Raw genomic sequence first — 22,754 nt, forward strand, 5'->3', positions numbered from 1 at the left:
TCACCAATAGTGGCAATGGAATCAATGTTTAACACCGCTATTCCCAGGACTTAAGTGTTTGTTGTGGGATACTATGAAAAACAGAGACTTCTCTGGTGGTTAAAAATAGTATCAACAACATCATCACCACCAAAACAGTGCTAATCCTATGATGGCTCATTTTTGTTTTGTGCTTACTTTGTGCCAATCACTGTTCTATACATTTTACATGCATGATTCCATGTAATCTTCATAACTCCATCAAAGATGTGCCATTGTTATCCTCATTTTGCAGATGAGGCAACCAGAGCTTAAAGAAGCAAAGTAACTTGCCCAGTGTCATACAACTAATAACACTGAATCCTACAGTCAGGTCTCTCCAACTCCTGATCCCATGTCCAAGCAACACAAAATCACAGAGGTTTAAGGCTAGAAAATACTTTAGGTGACCTTTCTACTCCAACCTTTTATATTCAGTTGATTTTAACACAAAGTGACCCATAAGTCAGAGCCTTATTAGAAGAAAATTTTCAGGGTGCTTGGGTGACTCAGTCGGTTGAGCATCTACTCTTGATTTCAGCTCAGGTCGTGATCCAAGGGTCATGGGATCAAGCCCCACCTCTTGGGGAGCCTTAGTGGGGAGCCACTAAGCATGGAGCCTGTTTGAGATTCTCTCTCTCTTTCCCTCTGTCCCTCTCCCTCTCTCACACACACACACTCTCTCTAAAATAACATAAAAATTTTAAGAAAGAAAAGAAAATTTGTTTATAGAAATGAGGCATGTGTCCCTTTGAGAATCGTGTTCTCCCACAAAGAGCAGCAAATCTAAGGAGCCTGTCCTGAGATGGTGCGAGGAGAGAATTATGATTGCAGACCCAGGAGAGCCACCAATCCAGGCTGTGAGGCGTAGAGGTTCGTAGAGAAGGTACAGGGGATATAATGGAAAGAAGACAAAGGTATATGTGAGATTAGGCTGTTTCTGATGTTCAGAATACTCAGGAGGATTTGGGCTAGTCCACCTCTTTTAGATGAACAAACCGAAGCCCTCAGAGATGGGACTTACTTGTGTTCACACAGCTAGCCAGTGGCCAAGATTAGGGAACTAGGTCTCTAAACTTTTAGAAGACTTTCTGCCAATCACACTTACTTTAAATTATCTTTCCAGGTATAATCCCTAAATCCTCTAATTCTTTTCAACTATGATGCAGGCACTAAGAGACCACGGGCAAGATTTTCTTGTGGGCAACCGGCTGAGCTGGGCCGATATACAGCTCCTTGAAGTCATCTTAATGGCTGAAGAGTGCAAACCCAGTGTCCTCACAGGATTCCCTCTGCTACAGGCAATGCTCTCCAAATAACTCCCAAGAACTGCAGGAAGAATGAATCTTTATCATTTGCTTATTCTTTCATTCAGTCATTCTCATTCTTATTCTCATTCTTATTAGCATTTAAGAACCTACTAACTTCTTTGTGCCAAGCTACAAAGAGACCCTCAAAGAACACATCTAGTGGATGAGACAAGCACATAGACAGATAACCTCAATATAAGGTAGTAAATTTAAAAACAAAGTAAGATACAGGAAAGTAGAGGAAGGTCATGTGGGCCAGCATGGGGATCTGGGGCAGACTTCTGGCAGGACTCAAGTCTCAAAGGTTTTGCCCAGAAAGTAGCAGAACCTCAATAAAATGGCTTTCTTTCTCTAGATAAGGTGGCAGGAAAACATTTAAGATATTCTCGTCCTAACACGGCAATTGTTGAACAATAACCAGAGCCACTGACTATACTCTTGTGTGCTAAGCATTGTACCAAGCACTGAAAGCACATTACTTCATTGATTTTATTTCATCCTCAAATGGGTAGGAAACGACTCCAAGAGGTCAAAGAACTTTCTTTCAAGTCACACTGTCAGTAGGTGACAGGACTGGTGCACAAACCCTCAGTCTGACTGATTCCATGGCCTGCGTTCTAAGACACTTTGCTATGTTGGTGGATTTCTTTCTAGCCTTTTAAATATATGCGTATTGAAAATAGTTGTATTCCAAGTTATGGAAATTCTGCAGTCTCCATTTCCCACTTCACATTACATTATATGCATGTTTTGGTATTTTTATTTAGTTTGCCTCATTTTTATACAATATGGTATTATATTTTTGAACATTTTCATGATTATATAATATTCCAGTTACTGTGCTCAGAATAACTTACTATTTGTTATTTATTTTTGAGAAAGAGAGGGAGAGAATAAGCGGGGGTGGGGTGGGCAGAGAAAGAGAGGGAGAGAGAGAATCCAAGCTGGCTCCTCAGTGTCAGTGCAGGGCTTGGTGACACAGGGCTCCGTCTCACAAGATCATGATCTAAGCCAAAATCAGGAGTCGGACACTTAACCAACTGAGCCACTCAGGTGCCCCAGAACAACCTAATTTAAATAGTGAAAATCATAACAACTTAAATATTCAATACCTGAGGAATGTCTACATAAATGAAGATACATCTATTGGGTAGAATTTTATGCACTTACCTAAAGGCATATTTTCAAAGATTACATAATAACATGGAAAAATGCTTATGACATAAAATCCTTATGACTTAAGGACTTCTATTTATTAGTTATACATCAGGATACTCTGGAGTATTTGCTTTTATGAACAATGCTGCAACATCATCTTCATGGTTATAAATTTTTCCATATTTAAGATGATATCATTAGGATGCAATCTGAAAAATGGGGTCAGTTGGTTACAGCCTATGAACAGTTTTGTGGTTCTTGAGAAATATTGCCAACTTGCTTTGTACAAGGCATCACAATGTATGAAAATTCCATTTTATCCTCTACCTCCACCAGCCATGAGGAATATAATTTTTTTTTTAATTTTTTCTTTTTTTTTTTAAATGTTTATTTATTTCTGAGACAGAGAGAGACAGAGCATGAGTGAGGGAGGAGCAGAGAGAGAGGGAGACACAGAATCAGAAACAGGCTCCAGGCTCTGAGCTGCCAGCACAGAGCCTGACGCGGGGCTCGAACTCACAAACCATGAGATCGTGACCTGAGCCAAAGTCAGTCTCTCAACCGACTGAGCCACCCAGGCGCCCCGTGAGGAATATAATTTTTAAACACTTTCTCTCAGATGCAAAAATGTGCAATGTTTGTATTTTGTCTATTTTGCCCTATTCTCTTTTCATGGATAGTATACTTCTGCATTTTAGGAGTTCAAGGCCAGAATCAGCTGCATTCCCACAATTCACAAATTTCTCCAGCCTGGAAGCCAAAGGAAGCCTCCACTAGATGAAGGCTCCATTGAGACCGTGAAGAACATATTCAGATTTGAACGTGGCATGTTTCTTAAAAACATGGGTACTATAGTAGCCGAGTATTAACAAACGAAGAGGTCTAAAGGCCTCGGCACATCTCACTTCACATTTGTAGCAGTACCCACAAAGGTATCATAAGGTCACTTTGATAAAGATAAGCAAAAGGAAATAAACTACCTAATACTGGCCTGTAAATCAGACAACACTTTTTCTGTTTATAAAACAGTAAAACACCAATCCATCAGAATCATCCAAATAAAGATTCTTCTGCATTCTACTTATTGCAAAAGAGTACAATCCTGAGTAAGCCAATGGGTATTGAAGACTTCTTTAAAAAAGGAAAAGCCCCACATATATACCAGCCATCACGCATTTCCACATCCTTTTGGGAAAAGTCCAGGACAGAGCATAGCTTCAAACTAGTTTCTTAAACGTTCAACCACTAGAGTCTTTTACAGATAGAGCATATATTTTTATCATCAACTTCACACTTGGTTTCTACTTTAGTAATCTAAACTTTGAGTGTAAACTGTTGTCAGTCCAAATCTGAAGGGTCTTCTCAGTCATCTCTATAGTCAGCAAATACACACAGAGCACCCCAGTGATAACCACTTTTTCCAACCTTCTTGTGGTAACAACCTCTTTGCACCATTAGGGTAAGTGGGATTTTTTTTTTTTTAAGTAGAATATTTTTATTTGGTTAAACTCGTAGGCCCCTTCCTGTCTTCCTCCCTCCCTCCCTCCCTCCCTTTCCTGAATTACTTATCACTGGAAGTCTAATAACTTCCTCGAAAGTCAGTGGGGAAAGGTAACTGAACACAAGCATATCAACTCTGCTCTTCTCAGCTGGGGCTCCACTCACCATCTCATGTAAAGAGTGGGTTTGAAATCTGACACCCCTGAGTAAAGACAACAGGATCAAAACTGCGGGCTTTGAGAGCTTTAAGGGACCTGGTCAACCATTTAGTCCAAATTCCTCCTTAAGGATGAGAAACTGAGACCCAGAGAGAGGAAAGACCTTCCAAAGAACATGCAACCAGTCAGTGGGAGAACTGGGCTGGAACTCAGGTCTCTTGATGTTCAGTCTGGGGCCTAAAAGTAAGTGCCCTGGACATTAAGTCATAACTATTTCTAAAAATGAAGTAGTAACTTGGGGACAAAATCATTTTTGTTTCAGAATTATTACTGTTTCAGTGAGAGAGAGTATCTGCTCCTGAGGGAGAGTTCTGGCTTAAAAAAAAACAAACCAAAACCTCCTTTCCAATCACTTGCATTAATAATTGAGCATTTAAATGTTAAAAATCACTTGAGTATATATGGAGAGGACATTAAAATGAGAAAACCAGGTTTAAAACAGAAAGCATTTTATTTAAATACCGAATACATTCAGTCAGTACGCAGAGTGTGCTGAGAAAAAAAATAACACTGGCAGTAGTACAATTAAAATGGAAGAAATATAGTTTCTTTTTTTTTTTTTTAATTTTTTTTAAGGTTTTATTTATTTTTGAGACAGAGAGAGACAGAGCATGAACGGGGGAGGGGCAGAGAGAGAGGGAGACACAGAATCGGAAGCAGGCTCCAGGCTCTGAGCCATCAGCCCAGAGCCCGACGCGGGGCTCGAACTCACAGACCGCGAGATCGTGACCTGAGCTGAAGTTGGACGCTTAACCGACTGAGCCACCCAGGCGCCCCAAGAAATATAGTTTCTAATACAATGCAAATGACAAACAGATACATGAACATTTTGTAAAGTTCACCTTGGGCACTCCATTATCTGATAACTGGCAGTTTAATTTCAACTTCAGACCCAACTGTTTGGAATTATCAAAAAATAAAACACCCCACACATATGAAAACTGGACACAGCGAATGAAAGAGAATGTAATGATTTATTAAATATTTTTAATGAAACCATTATCAGAGAAGTAGAAAAACAGTCGAGGTTTTGTTTAAAAAAAATTACTCAAACTAGTGTTCATATTGGAGTGTTTCTGTTGTTTTTAATGTAGAATAAGACACATAACATTCCATGCTGAAGTTCATCTTTTTTTTAAGTTTACTTATTTATTTTGAGAGAGAGAGAGAACAAGTGGGGAAGGGGCAGAAAGAGAGAGAGAATCCCAAGCAGGCTCTGCACCACCAGTTGCAGAACTTGATGCAGTGCTCAAACTCACGAACTGAGAGATCACAACCTGAGCTGCAGTTGGACGCTTACCCGACTGAGCCACCCAGGCATCCCTGAAGCTTATCTTTTAAATACAAAGTATGTGCTCTGCCCGTTACAGCAGAATCGCATGAATTTAGTTTTCAGATCCTCCATATTTTCAGAGCAGCAGTAAGACAAGTCTCAGAATCATCATGAGGCTGGATTAAGATAAAAGAAAGGCAAAGAGCAGGTCACGCTTACGTGGCATAAGACAGGTTAGTATGTTCACCAAACCCGTACTATTACTAAACTTTGGCTTCCAGGGTTCTCTCTTGCTTCTCCTTGGAGCAGGGGTGATCTCGTTATCCCTGTACTGGAACTTCCCAGACCCAGCTGGATTAGCTACTTAAAAATGTTGATTGACTGCATGAGCAAACTCAGAACTCATTGTTCTGAAAATCTGGGATGAACCTTTATAAGAGAAAGGTTTGGAAAGAAACGCCTTTCATAAACTAGTAAAGGCAAGTGGCTTGAAAAAAATAATGAAGGAGCAATTCTGGGGTGTTATTATTATAATCTCAGCTACTTTCCATTGACTGGGGTCTTGTCTTCTTGACCCAAAAATCCTCCTTCTGATTCTTTCTATCACTAAATATAATTTTTAGAACATAGCCATCACTGGAAGGCAGTCCTTTGTAATCACATTCCTCCCTGACACCCACCCCCAACCAAGCCATAAACATTATACATAGCCACACCAGAAATTTCTATAGTAAAGTAGAAAGGAGAAAATTAGTCATTGCATTACCACCTAGTGATAAACACTATTAACAGTGTGAAGTATTTCCTTCCTATCTTGGTTTTTTATACAAACTTTTGAGATCACACTATATTTGGTTGTTTATTTTGTTTTTATCTCCTATTGTATCATTCTAATTTTCTAATAGAAAATAGATTTTCTAATGCCACTAAACAGTTTTTGAAAACAGTGCACGTAATGCTGCTCAGTATTTCATTAAGTAGACAAAACATGTATTGAAACATTTCCTTATTGGTGAAGATTTTTAAAAATGTTTATTTATTTTGAAAGAGACAGAGAGGGAGAGGGAGGGAGGGACAGAAAGAGGGAGAGAGAGAATCCCAAGCAGGCTCCATCCATGTTGCCAGCACAGAGCCTGACATGGGGAGAACCGTGAGATCATGACCTGAGCCTAAATCAAGAGCTAGATGTTTAATCAACTGAGCCACCCAGACACTCCTCAAGTTGTTTCTAATTTTTCAATTCATCATGAGTTCCATTAGAAATAAAGTTGCAGGGGCACTTGGGTAGCTCAGTCAGTTGAGCATCCAACTTCAGCTCAGGTCATAATCTCGCAGTTGGTGAGTTTGAGCCCCACACCAGGCTTGCTACTTGTCAGCCTGTCAGTGTAGAGCCTGCTTCAGATCCTCTGTCCCCATCTCTCTGACCCTCCCCCACTTGCGCTCTCCCCAAAATAAATATTTTTTAAAAAAAGAAAAAGAAATAAAGAAATGAAGTTGCAATAAACATCAGTCTTTGTATACATTTCATTCTTTCTTTGGAAATTCCAAAGTAAAAAAGTAAAAATGTGTAACAAAGGAAATGCACATGTTGAAGGCTTTCAACATAATAAAGACAGCTTCCAGGAAGAACTAAAAATGTTACCTGTAAATTTTTACTTGGCAATATGCTTAATCTCATGGATAGAATTACTAGGATCAAAATAAGAGAAACCAGAGGTTCCCTGTTATCTTTTTTAAAAATATTAACTTTCTTCCCTTAAAAACTCAAAATAAGTGTAGCAGACTATCACTATAACACTCTAAGAGAGACTGAGTATCAGATTGAAATGAATACATTTACTGTTTCAGATGAGTAAATCTTGAGGAAAAATGAGGCTGAATTTAGTTCTTTATTCTGAAAAAGGTAGGCGAGTATTTGTGCTCAGATACTATAGCAACCCTACGTGTACTCCACAAAAATGTTCATCGGTACATCAATACCAAAGACTGACTGATATTTTAAGGTTTTACAGTCACGCTTACTGTCATAAAAATTACTTTGACCTTTCAAATTAAAACTGACTCCTGCCAAAAAGTTAGCACTTCAAAATTATGGCAGAAGAAAGTACAGATCAAAATAGTTTTTCTTACCTTAAACCTGCAACCAGACCAGCTGGCATGATTTTCTTGGATCTCTTATACCTCACTCCCATTATGGTGGCCAGGAAGAAAGCTGTAACTACAAACCAAACCAATGCATGAACTGCAGTTTCAAACACATTCTCAATGCTTGCTTATGAAAAAAAAAATGCATATCATTTCAGCTTTTTAATAGAACTACTATGTGCAAGTACTGAGTTGCTATCTTCTTAAAAAGATAAAGTGCTCTATTAAAAGACTTTATGAGGGGCGCCTGGGTGGCTCAGTCGGTTGAGCGGCCGACTTCGGCTCGGGTCATGATCTCACGGTCCGTGACTTCGAGCCCCGAGTCGGGCTCTGTGCTGACAGCTCAGAGCCTGGAGCCTGTTTCCGATTCTGTGTCTCCCTCTCTCTGACCCTCCCCCGTTCATGCTCTGTCTCTGTCTCAAAAATAAATAAACGTTAAAAAAAATTTTTTTTAAAGACTTTATGAATTAGCTTATTGAAAAGGTTGTTGAGTAAATAAGCATGTTAAAATCTATTCCTGAAATATCTTCAAAATAAAAAGTCTTGGTCTAACTTAAATGTCTAGGAAGGCTAGGACTGTGTCTTACTCAACTTTCCTCAGGAACACTTGGCGGTATGTCTGGATCCACAAGGGGAAATCGAATAAATGCTTAGTTAACTGAAAGTAAAGAAAATAATTGGTATCTTTTTTTAAAAGTAAGACTTAATGAATAAAAAAAAAATACTAGGAAAAAAGGCTGACTGTTTTTAATGTGCAGCATTCAATTTTGGGAAATTGATGCCTGGAGACTAAATAACAATCATCTAGGTAATAATATTAAATTTAGAAGCATCATACCAGCCTTTTAGGAGCTGAACCAATATGGAGAGAGAAGCCGTTTTATTAGGGCACTGATGTCACAATTTAAGAACAACTTTCAGGGTGCCTGAGTGGCTCAGTCGGTTAAGCATCTGACTTCAGCTCAGGTCACGATATCACAGCTTGTGAGTTTGAGCCCTGTGCTGGGCTCTGTGCTGACAGCTCAGAGCCTGGAGCCTGCTTCAGAGTCTTTGTCTCACTCTCTGTCTGCCCCTCCCCTGCTCATGCTCTGTCTCTCTTCTTCAAAAATAAATGAACATTAAAAAAAAATTATAAAAAAATATAAAAAAGAACAGCTTTCAAGGAACAATTGCTTGCTGATATAAAAAAATGATGATAAACATATGTGAAGTACTTAAACACACGAGGATAAAAAGCCTAGTATATCCACATCTTGCTGATATGTTTCTTCCTTTGATACAATTTCATTATTAAAAACTATCCCTAGAGGTGCCTGGGCGGCTCAGTCAGTTAAGCAACTGACTTTGGCTCAGGTCATGATCTCTTGGTTCGTGAGTTCGAGCCCCGCATCGGGCTCTGTGCTGACAGCCCAGAGCCTGGAGCCTGCTTCAGATTGTGTGTCTCCCTTTTTCTCTGCCCCTCCCCTGCTCATTCTCTGTCTCTCTCTGTCTCTCAAAAATAAACATAAAAAAAATTTTTTTTTAACTATCTCTACCTCCTGTTTCAAACAAAGAAAAAAGTAACACACTAAGTCTCTTTCTCTCCCTCAAATACCAAACTAATACAGTTTGTCTTCATTTGTATTTTCTTCCATAACCCACCAGGGCACTTTGAATAATGATCCAATTAAATAGAGACAATTTCCAAACCTCCACTGTATTTCAAGCTGGACTACAGAAATAGAAATCCAAGCATCCCGGGCCTTTAAATACACATGGGTTTCCATTTTCACTGTGGACATTCCCCTACTAAACCCAACAGGGGAAGAAGCTAAAAAAGAGTCATCCTTGGTTTTTTAGATTAAGTCTTAAGGAAAAAAAACAGGATCTAAAAGCTGCTTGTGAATTAAATAATGTGAGGCTGTCCCTTTTTAGGTATTTTAATAGCAACATGAGAACTATGCTAATATGCACTTAGGGAAGTTAACATAAAATCTAGCCATAATTCCTTTAATTTTATAATTTTATTTTTCTAGTAATAAGTTTCACAGAAATATGTTCTGTGTTTGAAAGCTTGGTAGCAATATCCTCATTTTTGATTGGGTCTGTCTAGAAAGGAACAAGAATTGTGTTCAGTCTTGACATATGCATATGCACTTGCCATGTAACTGCGTGTTTTCTTTTTTTTTTATATATATATATTTTTAATGTTTATTTATTTTTGAGACAGAGAGAGACAGAGCATGAATGGGGGAGGGTCAGAGAGAGGGAGACACAGAATCTGAAACAGGCTCCAGGCTCTGAGCTGTCAGCACAGAGCCCGACGTGGGGCTCGAACTCACGGACCACAAGATCATGACCTGAGCCGAAGTCAGCCGCTTAACCGACTGAGCCACCCAGGCACCCCTAACTGCATGTTTTCTAGTGTACCTGGTATAGGGTATTAAAAAAAACACTCCCAAGGTTTGACCCTTCAGAAGTGGAAAAAAATGCCTTACTTACACAGTGACAGTTTTACATCTCGCTTGTCATTTGAGACTCGGTAAGCTCCATAGCCAGCCAAAAATCCAACAAAAAGACCAGCGATCAAAGATGGAACACCACCTGGAAAAAAAATGGGCTCCGAAAGAGAAATCCCAAATGAAAGGAATTCCTTCCATTCCTTCAAGTATGATACATGCGCCTTCAAATGTATTTCTACATTTGGCACTGTAACTAGACAAAGCCAAATTAAATATCAGTCTACTCATGAACAGTTTCTAAGATTTGACTGTTCCCTGCTGAACCTGAAATGCAAGGCAGAGGAATCCCGAATACACAGCAATGCCAGGGTTAGACATGGCTGTATGCCAGTGATGCTGTGAACAAGATACACAGTCATTGCATCATAGAGCTCACTCTATTTAGAATCTCAGATTGGAATCCATTGGGGTAGGGTCAAGGCATCTTTAGTTTAAAAATATCTATAGGAAATTCAGATTGCAGCCAGGGTTAAACCATTGCAGCAATGAGCACACGCATGCAACACACACATACACACACACACATACAGAGCAGCATCCTGAATGAGAAGCCATAGGCACTAGGTTCTATTCCTAATTCTTCCATTTGTTGCCTGCAGGACTTTGGCTAAGTCACTTAGTCCTCTGAGTTTTGTCAGCTGCAAAACAGAGTTAATAATATCATCTGTGTCAAATATATAATGGCTTAGAATGTTACAGTTGGAGGTATTAAATTCTTCATTGTTCCTCCCTTCCCGCAAATCTATTTTGCAAACACGGCAACATGATCTCTTAAAAGCGTATATCTGGACAGGTCACTCCCCTAATTGAAAACCTTCAATGCTTCCCACTGCGCTTAGGGAAAAATTCAAGTCTGCTCTATTATTGGAGCCTTGGCCTTCTTTCAGTTCCTTGAATATGTCAAACTCTTTATTCCTCATGGCTTCTAGGCACGCTGTTCCTTGCCTGGACTGCTCTTCCCTGCACTATTCACCTCGCCAACTGCCGCTCACCTCCAGATGTCTTTGTAAGTGTTAGCTCCTCAGAGATGTCTTCTGTGATTCACTATTCTGAATGAGGACCCCCGTCAAAGTTTCCTACTATTCGTCATCATATATTTGTACACCTGCCTGTATATTTAAGGTCAGCCCCCTGACTTGCTTGTGAGCACTATCTCTTTTTGCTCACTGCTGTTTTCCAGGGCCTGACATAGTGCTGGCTACTTAGCAGCACTAGATAAATACTGACAAAACGCATGCCTGGGAACTCCCTGTTAGGGGTCATGTTTAAGCAGAAGATGTCAGATTAGAAAAGAGTTAAGAGGACTTAAGTATTTTCTGAAACACTTGACTAGGTCACCTTTATTAAGGTGTCTTCTCAACTCGAGATCTATGACTCTTTTCTGTATTTCTTGATGATTTCTGCACTGCTAAGATCCTCCCGACCTTAAGTATGTGGAGGCGGGAGTGGTGGCATCTGCACCCAAGTCTTGGTGATGTCAGGCAGCAAACAGTGGGGACAGGAATGCACACTAGCAGCCCACGTGAATGAGAACCAGGAAGGCTCCTGGGAGAATTCATCCTGCATGAGGAAGGAGCTGGGACCATGGGCTCTACCTCATAACAAAGCCATGGCTAGTGGAAGGGAGAAAGATCCTGCAAAAAAGCTCACTGTCTATGGTGGGGCTATGAAAAAAGAAGTTCCAAGCTCTGCCCTGCATCCCCTTCCCCCCAGTGCTGACCTGACTGGGGCAGCCTTGGTAGGGGAGTTTTCAAAGGAACTGAAAGGTACACATGGGGCCTCCCTCCCTCAGAGCAGGACACCAGCTCTCCTGCTCCCCTCCTCCAGAGGGGCTGCTGTGCCCTGACCTTGAACTAGAGTAGGACGGTGTGAAGTCAGGTTCAGTCCTGGTATAGGAGAAGGCCAAGTGAGCCTTCTGGCCATCTTTAGCTTTGGGCACTGGCCACCTGGCTCAGAAAGAGCCTCAAAATCATAGTGTCTCCCTGGCTATGCACTTCTCTAGGGACTTATATGGGAGAGGGGTGAACCCAGAACTCAGTGCTCAGCATCCTGCCACTGTGCTGCCTCTTTCCACTTTCTCTGCCCCCAGAAAGAAAAGAAATCTCAGTCCCTCACTTTGACCCACACTATGTCAGGCAGCTGGTCTAGTATAGGATTCAGATATACTTGTCTTCTTACCAAACACCTTTTGGACATCACATCATTAACCTACCCAACATTGTTCTTTTTTTTTTTTAATTTTTATTTTTTAACGTTTATTCATTTTTGAGAGACAGAGAGAGACAGAGCATGAGTGGGGGAGGGGCAGAGAGAGAGGGAGACTCAGAATGCGAAGCAGGCTCCAGGCTCTGAGCTATCAGCACAGAGCCCAACGCGGGGCTGGAACTCACAAACTGCGAGATCATGACCTGAGGTGAAGTCGGACACTCAACCTACTGAGCCACCCAGGCACCCCCAACATTATTCTTAATAACTGTCCCTTGGAATGGTCTCCTGACCCAAGTGCACAGGATTCATGTCTCGGGAAGATGTAAGTAAAATCAGAAAGCATCGACTCACTTTATACAAAAGTTCTAAGACATCAAGACCACAAGCAGCTTAGAATATAATACAGAATACAAAACTAGGAAAAGGTATTTTGCTCCACTGGCCCATAGACCCTCCCACTGGCAGGACAGTAACAACAGAAACAACAAGGGTATTAAACCTTTCTTCTGGGCCAGGCACTGTGTGAAATGTGTTACATGCATTATCTTATTTCATCCTAATGAATTAATATACAAATGAGGGATTCAACCCAAAAGCTAAAACAATTCACACGAGTATCTGAGATAGTAAGCAGTAGTGTCATGAGGAGAATCTAGGAATGCTTAATTCTGTGGCCTGTGTGCTCTTAACCTACATTATACAAGAGTGGGCTTCTTTGTGAACACATGCCCCCAGGAGCTTCCCAGATCACTTATTTGGGGGCTCTTGTAGGAGGCCAGGCAACCATATTGTGCAGCTGAGCAACAAGCACGTGCCCTCAGAGACCTTACAGCGAATGTGATTTCATTTGTTCCTGAAGAGATCTGGGGTAGAATGTAAAGTAATCCTTGTCTCTCTGCCCCTCCTCCACCCCTAGCTGCCCCAACACACACACAGCCTTCTTCCCACCCCTCTAAGAGGCAGGCAAAAATGTCCAGGTGTGCTCTTCTGTTCCGTAACAAGAAGTTATTTAGACACATCTTTGACAAGGGAAATGTTTTTCAGTAACAATCCTATCAGAATTTTAAACTCAGTCCTCCTTAAAGTAGATTATAAAACATGAACTTTTGAGTAGTGGTTTACAGGTCTTTGGTGCGATGATTTTTTCATCAAATACATATCCACGATGCTACACATATTGAGAGACAAAATAAGAATAACAAAAAAAAGTCTAAGTGATTTACAGGCTCTTGGAAATCTTAGAAAATAATGTTTTGGGGCTCCTGGATGGCTCAGTTGGTTAAGCATCCAACTTCGGCTCAGGTTATGATCTCATGATTCGTGGGTTCAAGCCCCGCATCGGGCTCTGTGCTGACAGCTCAGAGCCTGGAGACTGCTTTGGATTCTGTGTGTGTGTGTCTCTCTCTCTAACCCCTCCCTTGTTCACACACACACACACACACTCTCTCTCTCAAGAATAAATAAACATTAAAAAGAAAAGAAAATAATCTGTTTAAACCTGCCACCTCTGAGTCCCTACAGAGACCTGTGCTTCTGGCCTTGGACTTTTTAGCAATCTCTAAATAAGGAGTAACTCTAATAACTCTGTAGACCTGGCTTTTTCACTCAAGTTGAAGTCCACCAATGTCACAAATATAACACTCTTTGAAATATAACTTCATTTTTAAAATTTCATGAAAATATAAGAAACAGAAATATGAGACACCATGATTAAAAATACTTCTACCTTAAAACAAAGCAAAATATGAAACTTGGCCTTTTATTTTTCTCCATGAAAGCCCTTTGATTTATCAACTGGGTTTCTTCTTCTTTTGGATACAGATGAAGAGACAACTTCAGATATGATACCTAAGTATTTAACAAATTTTCCTCCGCAAAACATAATCTCAACATAAGTCAGTTTTTGATACTGTGAGTATGTAAACAAATGAAAACAGTCCTTTGATAATAAGCGCATAGCCCTGAGGTAGTTAAATCAATTAATTATGTAATTGATAATGATGGGTGAAGAGAGACCCAGAAAGCCAGGCTAGAATGCTCTGTCACACCCAACCCCACTTCCCTCTATGGCTCCCTTCCACACACGACATGCTGGTCCTCAGCCACCTCTAGGACATCTTTAGCTTCTTGTCTTACTTACAAACCCTCAGATAATTTTAGCACAATCATCAACCCCCCACCAAGTCCCTTTGATGAAAAATATGGTTAGGGCTTACCTCTCCGCTTATATCCCAAAATGCTTCCAAAAGTCACAAGGGCCGCATAACCAAAACCAATTAGGTCCATTGGCAAGGTTGCAATTCTAAAGCTGGGAAAGGGATAAGTTTTACAAAATAAAAAGAACTGGGAGCAGTATAAGTATATAAAAATGATACACATTCCACAGAATTACAGAGATTAATTTCTCTAATCCACTAAAAAAAGGAAAGCTCAGTCAAAGACATCCACACATAATCAATAGTAAATCATGGGCGCCTGGGTGGCTCAGTCGGTTGAGTGTCCAATTTTGGCTCAGGTCATGATCTCGCAGTCCATGAGTTCCAACCACACGCCAGGCACTCTGCTGACAGCTCAGAGCCTGGGATCTGCTTGGATTCTGTGTCTCCCTCTCTCTCTGCCCCTCCCCCATTCATGCTCTGTCTCTCTCTGTTTCAAAAATAAACAATTTTAAAAAAATTTTTAAAAATCAGAAGTAAATCACTGAAGAATATTAATGAAACCTCGCACAAAATTAAGTGAGCTATGAGAATATCTTATCGTGCCTCATAGCAGCAGTTGAAACATGTATCCAGGGGTGAGAAGCTCCATTAAAATCCTGCCCAGGAGTCTATAAGATGTCAGAGAAAGTGTGCTGGCTACAGGCTGGAGATATGGGTACTGGCACTAGCAGGTTGTTGGCCCTTGGACTATGCCCCATCCCTGATTCAACTCGCCCCAAAGCAAGGGGAGTAGACGAGATGTTCCTTGCAGCTTTCAAATTTCTGATTCCTAGTAGTGCTTTACGTATCTTAATGCTTTTACATCTGTATTTCCTCCGTGGGGAAAATATCTTTGTACATACAAGGAATAGCGTATGAGATTTCATTGTAGTTTTATAGTGTTTTCACTGCTCACCATTTAAGTTAACCTGGTCTCTTAACCTCTGTACCAACTGGGAACAAACTGACCCAGAAGAACAGAAGAGAGGAAGCCAGAAGTTAGTGTGAGAAAGGGTCTGCAGGGAGGGAATTTGAGGTCCAGGAGATGATGGCACTGAGGAGGCACTAGTGAAAAATCCTCAATATCCATGGGAAGCAGAATTAAAAGAGAAGAACTCATCTTCTCTGTCCAAGAAATGGTGCTACAGGATTGAACACAAAGGAAGGACCTGTGTTCAAAAACCATTGTGAACTGAATGATATGAACACATAATAATAATGGGGATGAAGATGTTTTGGAGCAATTACCATTCGAGAGCCTTACATCAACACATTTAATTATTACTACAACCCTCTTAGGTAAGTGCTATCATTATTATCCCTGCTTTCCAGATAAGCAGACTGAGGCACAGAAAAGGCCAGCAATACTCCTGAGGCCACACAGCAGAACCAAGATTACAGACTCAGAGAAGTCTCATTCCTAACCACTAGCAATAATACCTCTGATAACTGAGTTAGCTGTTTGAAAAAAGTGAATGTGCAAATAAAACTAATGTTCTTCAGAGTTTTTAAATTCTGGATCAGTCACTTCTGTTTGGTCTCGCTGCTTAAAGCTGTGGCCTTCCATTGGGTGACTTACCATCTTCAGCCCTATGAGCTTCTCATGGTCAGTCCTACCTCCTGTCTTCCCCAAGAATTAATCATATTCCACAATGTATGCTTGCCTCCAAACCTGATGCCACTACTTACTAGCTATGTAACATTAGGCATGTTCCCTAATTTCTCTGCAATTCAGTGTCTCCATCTGTAAAATAGGGATAATAAAATTACCTACCTCACAGAGTTGTGTTAATTAAATGAGATACTAGTGTAAAGTGCTTAGAACAAAGCCTGGCACATACTGAGAACTCAACAAATGCTAGCTGTTCTAATCATGATCATTCTTCTCTTTCACCTTTACACTCATTTTGGGGTTTGACATGTGTAAGGACATAACTATAACAGCACACTGACAAATAACTGAGGTAGTGTGAATTTATGATTCAGGCATTCAATGAATCAAACCATAATATTACAACTTATACTGAATTCCACTTCACAACTATTGGGTGTCTTCTTTGTGCAAGGCAGTAGGAAGCAATGGAAAGCCCTTGGACTTGGCTCTGGTCTTCCAGGACTTGCAGTGCTGCACAGCAGAGGAGGCAGATGTGTTAATGAACCCTAAGAGGAGAGGCATGGGCACCATAACAAGCAGTGGTGCCTAATGAGACATGGGAGCCTAAGGAAGGATTCCTAGAGCAAGTGCGGTCCCAGCTGGGACCTTAGGCAGAGGAGTGAGCCAAGTGAAAAGGATGGCAAGGAAGGGTGTGTTCTAGGCAGCCGGGAGAATATGTGCAAAAGCCCAGGGGCACGAGAAAGCATGGCATGTTTTCAAAATGGACGGGGCTGGTGAAAAAGACAGGGCCAGGACACATGTAAACCCTATAAAGGGAGGCTGGGTTCCGTCTCAAGGGCGGTAAGGGATGAATGAAGGGAGCCTCATAACCAGACTTAATTCCAGCAAGTGCTTCCTGGCTGCAGTAGTGGGAGATGGATGGAGTGAGGCAGGAAAATAAGCTAAGCAAGAGATGATGGCAGCCTGGCCTAGAGACATGGCAACGAGGGTGGGTCAGATTTGAGAGAGGATCAGGAAATAGAATCAATAAGTCTGGATGTGGGAGTGTCAGGGGTGGGGGTGGGAGGATAAGTCAGAGATGACTCATCTCTAGGTCTCTGGCTTGGACCACTAGGAAGGAGAGGTGGGAGGCAGGTGAGCCTTGATGCTATTCTGAGACAAGGAGCACTAGAACAGCAGGAAGCATGTGGTGGCAGGAGGAGGCAGGTCACCAGGAATGATGGGACCTATCTGAGACATAATCTAAGATGCCTGACACACAGTGAGGAAAACACACTTATATAAAGATCTGAAGCTTATGAGAGATCACTCATCATGAGGTAGTAATTTGGGGACCTGATTTTCTCCTTAAGCCAACCACCTGGCATAAAAGGCTGATTCTTCTCCCTCCTCTGAGCCCCCAGCTCTTCTTCTGACTCTCTCCTGGGGCCCCACCCCTTTCTACCTGGTGTAGAGTTAGTTAGGTTGGGCTCCCCTCCGTATCTCCCTCCAAGCCAGTCAAACTCCTCCAGGGCTAAGCTCAAGTCCAGTTCATCTTCCTCCTCCCCACAGCACAAACCTCACTGCCATGCACAAGGCAGGTGCTTAGAAAATACTTGAATGAACGCATGAGTGACCCAAAGGAACAACTGCCTGAAGGAAGACATTCTGTAAGTGAGCCTCAGGATAGCTCTATTGCCAGGATACAGCCTGTTCCTTTAATCTCTTTACTGAACTGAGTGTTTTGAGATCCTTGTAAGAAGTCTCTATACTCACAGGGAAAATGTAGACAAAAAGCAATCACCCCTCTTGCTCCATTTCCATGGCAAGACCATATGACCTGCCCAAAACTACACATGAAAGCGATGGAAGTGGGAGACGATGTGCGATGTGCGCTTTGCATCACATGCTCCCATCGCAAACGCTATGCCGGCCGGACACTTGGAAAGGCCAGAAAGCATCTTGGGTGCGATGCAGCAAAATGACTTACTGCACCGCGTACAAACCCAGATGACAGGGCCCTGCCTTGCCCCTAAACCTCCAAAATTTAGGGAACCCGCTAAGAGATTTTTCCGTAAGCTACTATAAAAAGCTACCTATCTTTGTACTCGCTGGGGCTCGAAAGACACATTTTCGACTGAAGTCTGGGTGGTACTGGGAAGGTTAAAACTATTTTTGCAATGGTCCGAGAGCCCCATCCCTTCCCCACCTCTCCCTAGCTCCAGGAAAGTAGGAAGGAGGACAGGTGGGAGATTCGGGACCACGGAAGGAAGAAATCTGGGGAATCCCCAAGAGATGGAGCGAAGCGATCCCTGGAAGAAGCAGCCTCCATCCCCTGCAAAATCCTCCCAAGGTCCTCAGCATCTTTGCTTAGAGCAGTGCCTTTACAAGAAAATTCAGGGGAGGACGTTCTCGACTGCGAGGTGTACAGCTCACCAGCAGCCCCGAGCCCTCCCCGCGGATCATAAGTGAAATCTCAGGGGCCAGCTGCAGGCTAACTTCGTACCTGGTACCCGGAAGCGGTCCCCGCTGCCAGCGCCTCCCGACTCTGCGCGCTACCTTCCCGCACTCGGCCCGGGCCGCTTGTTCCGGGAGGCGCCTTCCCTGCAGCGCGCATGCGCCACGGCCTGCCCTCTCCGCTGGGTGTACCCCGCGCAGGCTCGCGGGGCTGAACAGAGGAGGCCAGTCAGCTATCCCGTCACCTGCTTGGTCAGCCGGGCTGGGCTGGGCTGGGCTTTAGACTCTGGCCCTGAGCCAGGGGTTGGGCGGGGCGGAGAGGCATCCGCAGAGAGTGGTTTGGGTGTAGCAGGGATCCTAGAAGGTGGAGTTTTAACTGTGAGGCTCATTCATCACTCAGGGGACACTTGGGGACCTCACAACAGCAACCTCGGCCTTTTACAAACTCGATTGTCCTAATTTTCAGTGTAGGGAGCTAAGGTTCAGACAGGTGAAATGATTTAGTTATCCACGGTGTCAGCTCCTAAGTGGGGTACAAAGATTAGAGTCCCAAGTTTATCTGGTTTCAAGGCCAGAGCAACCTCTATTATACTACCCTATCTACAAGGTCATGTAGATGTGGGGAGATTAGGATCCTGATTTTATACCTCAAGCCCAGGATTTGCTGGGCTTCAGTACATGAAGAGAAAGGTATAGACTGGCAGACTTGGAAAGCACTTTAAGTCATGTCCCAGGATAATCCCTGCCTAGGAATGAACCTTAAATGGATTTAGAATTCGGCTTCCTGGCAACAGCTTCTCATCTCACGCCAGTTTTGCTGGGTAAGCCGCATACAGTAGCTCCAACCCAACCCTCTTCCATATAGAACAGCCCTTCATACATTGTCAGAAGTCGGTCATCTAGGAGTCATCAAGCAGCTCTAGGGGTGTTGCTGGACTGGGAATGACAGCAGAGTTTCTTAAAATTAAAAAAAAAAAACAACCCTAAGAATATTCATTAAATCTTGTGAAATTTGTTCGCCGAACCTATTCCTTGTGCTTAAAAGTGCTTCAGGAAAGGAATGTAACTAACTTATGAGAAGTCTAAGTCCCAGGGAGTTAATATGATTGCTGAAGGTTCACAGGAGAGTTTATGACAGGCAATGGAATATGGAGGAGGGGGGAAGTGGTACCTAAAATTTGACTCTGAGTCCCAGCTGTCTTTTCCATCCCCTTCTATGTCCATCCTTACCCTAGCCCTCCATCCTCCCCGCCCCCCCCCCCCACGCCCCCTTGCCTCCAGATTCCCAGGACAATTTTCCTATTCATAATAAAACGGAAAACCCTCTTGGAATGCCTCATTATCTTTACCTGATACGACCTTTAGTAAATAACTTGCCCCTGGATTTCAGTGCCTAGATTTATAAGATGCTTCTCAGACTAGGTGCTCTCAGAGATCCCTTGCACCCCTGTCGCTGAGGTATTAGAAGCTGGAAACAGTCCCATGATATTCCTACTCAAGGCATTTTCACCTGAACCTAAAAGGAACTCTCTATTATGGGAATTCCATATTGTTGGGCATGTGGGATCAGAAAGGTTCTTAGGCAAAGGGGCCAGCGTCCTCTCAACTCATATGCCAGCTAATGGTAAGGTTAGAACACAAGGCAAGGGTGCCACAAAGCATTCGTCTCCACCTATTTGTAAAGCTGTCTATTCATGATCCGCAGTAGAGACAGATGGCACTCCAATGTGCCATCAACCCCCTTTGGAAGTCTGGAAAAATATACACAACCAAATACATAGGACTGCCAAGGAAGCCAGTTTTATTGAAACACAGTTATCAAATTATTAAAAATACATCTGGGATATAATAGATGTGCTGCTGCTTTAATTACAGGATTTCAGAATAGGTATAATAATTACCATAATTCCCAAGTAGTGCTATACACAAACAACACTTTGAAGTATCTGTAACATGTGAATGTCTGTGATTCCTAGTGATGACAGAGCCGCAAGTACTAATCCCACAGGGGTTTGTTGACTGTGAAAGAAATACTAGACTTTAGTTAGAGGTTAGTGGATGTAGAAATTTCTCTTGTCATCCAAGTTCTCAGATCTCCCGAATTCTATCCTCAGGCCCCTTTGGATTTGCAGAACTCCCAATCCATAGTAACACAAGCTTTCATAAGTTGTATATAGAGAACTGGAGAAGGGGAGGGCACAGCTGAGTCTGACTGACTTGACTGGCCGCTCAGGCAGGACCTCATATTATGTTTACCCCTCAGTGAGTGCTCTGTGGATCTTGAGCCTAATCCTCATTTTCAAATGTTCTGAAACTCAGTCTGCATCAGTTCTTCCATGGGCACCCTAGCTTTGGAAGATTAATTCATAAAAACCAAAGTCCTAAGGGACTTACTGGCTTTTAAGCAAACAACTAAAAGCTGGCTTCAGGTCTGTGACTCTTCCCTTCCTTCAGATCCCACAGGGTTACTTATTATTTAGGGCTCTGCTCATGAGTAAAAGAAATTTTGAACAAGCATCCCTATATGTGTATATTTCTAAATTAGACATATACTGCTGTGCTAATATGCTGTGGATATTTTATTTTTAATTTAAATCTGAGTTAACATATAGCGTAGTAATTGTTTCAGGAGTAGAATTTAGTGATTCATCACTTATACATACAATAAATATGCTCATACGCTCATCCCAACAAGTGTCCTCCTTAGTCCCCATCACCCATTTAGCCCATTCCCCTACCCACCCCTCTTCAGCAACTCCCAGTTTGTTTTCTGTATTTAAGAGTCTCTTATGGTTTGCCTCCCTCTCTGTTTTTATCTTATTTTTCCTTCCCTTCCCCTATTTTCATCTGTTTTGTTTCTTAAACTCCATTTACGAGTGAAATCATATATTTGTCTTTCTCTGACTTATTTCGTTTAGCATAATACACTCTAGTTCCGTCCATGTTATTGCAAATGGCAAAATTTCATTCTTTTTGATTGCCAAGTAATATTCCAGTGTGTGTGTGTGTGTGTGTGTGTGTGTACATATATATATACATATATATATACATATATATATATGTATATATATACACACACACACCACATCTTCTTTATCCATTCATCAGTCAATGGATATTTGGGCTCTTTCTATATAGCAGCTAGTGCTGCTATAAACGTTGGGGTGCATGTGCCCCTTCAAATCAGCACTCCAGTATCCTTTGGATAAATACCTAGTAGTGCAATTTCTGGGTCATAGGATAGTTCTATTTTTAATTTTTTGAGGAGCCTCCATTCTGTTTTCTAGAGTGGCTGCACCAGTTTGCATTCCCACCATGCTGTGGATATTTTAAATACAAATATATAATCAAAATAGGATACATGATGCAAGAATTTAAAAGGAGAACATGAATATAATATGATTAAACAGGTATTTCCTACCTTTAATTAAAAATGACATATTTCTTTCTGTCCCATGGTGCAGTAGACTATTTTTATTCTTTCTGTCTTCTTTTCGAGTAATACTTTTGTAAACTGCTTGCAACCTTTAGGACATCCTTCTTTTCTTTTATGTAGGGGTAAAAATTGAACACAGGCAAATGTAAAATTCACTCTGACTTGCAGCTTGGCTCTCTGCAAGCCCACATCATACGGATTCCCTGCATCAGTCCAGTGTGATGACATTAGGCTGAATGTCTCCCAGTATAAGTGTCTGGACATGGAATAGTTAAGGTTTTACTATCAACAGTGGGTTTTTTAATTTGTAGGAATTAGTTTCCATTTCTCTAAGAATGTCCACCTACTTTATGTCCATAGTCCACAGGCTTGTTTTGACAAGGCAGCTGTTTGTTAATCAGGTCCTTTGCATCTGTAAGTTCATCCTACAGACTACCCATGTCTAAACTGTCCGTCCTTTTTAGGGGCACCTGCGTGGCTCAGTTGGTTGAGTGTCTGGCTTTGGCCCAGTCATGATAGCATGGTTTGTGGGTTCAAGCCCCGTGTCAGGCTCTGTGCTGACAGCTCAGAGCCTGGAGCCTGCTTCAGATTCTGTGTCTCCCTCTCTCTCTACCCCTCCCCTGCTAATGTTCTGTCTCTCTCAAAAATAAACAGTAAATAAAAATAAATAAATAAATAAATAAATAAATAAATAAATAAATAAAAATAAATAAAATGTCTGTCCTTTTTAAACACTCT

At 41.8% G+C, this 22,754-nt stretch overlaps 1 protein-coding gene across 1 annotated transcript; it reads right to left on the minus strand.

Moving 5' to 3' along the window:
• Positions 1–4,636: 4,636 nt before the first annotated feature.
• TMEM14A (transmembrane protein 14A) lies at positions 4,637–18,764 on the minus strand. Its single transcript, XM_019457406.2, has 5 exons — positions 18,630–18,764; positions 14,548–14,639; positions 10,104–10,205; positions 7,608–7,695; positions 4,637–5,653 (listed from the first exon to the last, which is right to left on the minus strand). The coding sequence occupies exons 2-5, from the start codon at positions 14,615–14,617 to the stop codon at positions 5,614–5,616; spliced, it is 300 nt and encodes a 99-aa protein (XP_019312951.1). The 5' UTR covers positions 14,618–14,639; positions 18,630–18,764; the 3' UTR covers positions 4,637–5,613.
• Between the last annotated feature and the right edge of the window lie 3,990 nt (positions 18,765–22,754).

This window comes from Panthera pardus, unplaced genomic scaffold, assembly GCF_024362965.1.
Source record: "Panthera pardus isolate Hobbes unplaced genomic scaffold, ASM2436296v1 HiC_scaffold_17, whole genome shotgun sequence".
In the NCBI taxonomy this organism is placed as follows: Eukaryota; Metazoa; Chordata; class Mammalia; order Carnivora; family Felidae; genus Panthera; species Panthera pardus.

What these genes read in the sequence shown, in the direction of transcription:
- TMEM14A (XM_019457406.2), bottom strand. Translation starts at nt 14,617, where the DNA reads ATGGACCTAATTGGTTTTGGTTATGCGGCCCTTGTGACTTTTGGAAGC. An exon ending in AGATGTAAAACTGTCACTGT is followed by an intron (nt 7,696 to 10,103) that starts GTAAGTAAGGCA and finishes TTTGGTTTGTAG; the next exon opens with TTACAGCTTTCTTCCTGGCC. An exon ending in GGTCTGGTTGCAGGTTTAAG is followed by an intron (nt 5,654 to 7,607) that starts GTAAGAAAAACT and finishes ATCTTAATCCAG; the next exon opens with CCTCATGATGATTCTGAGAC.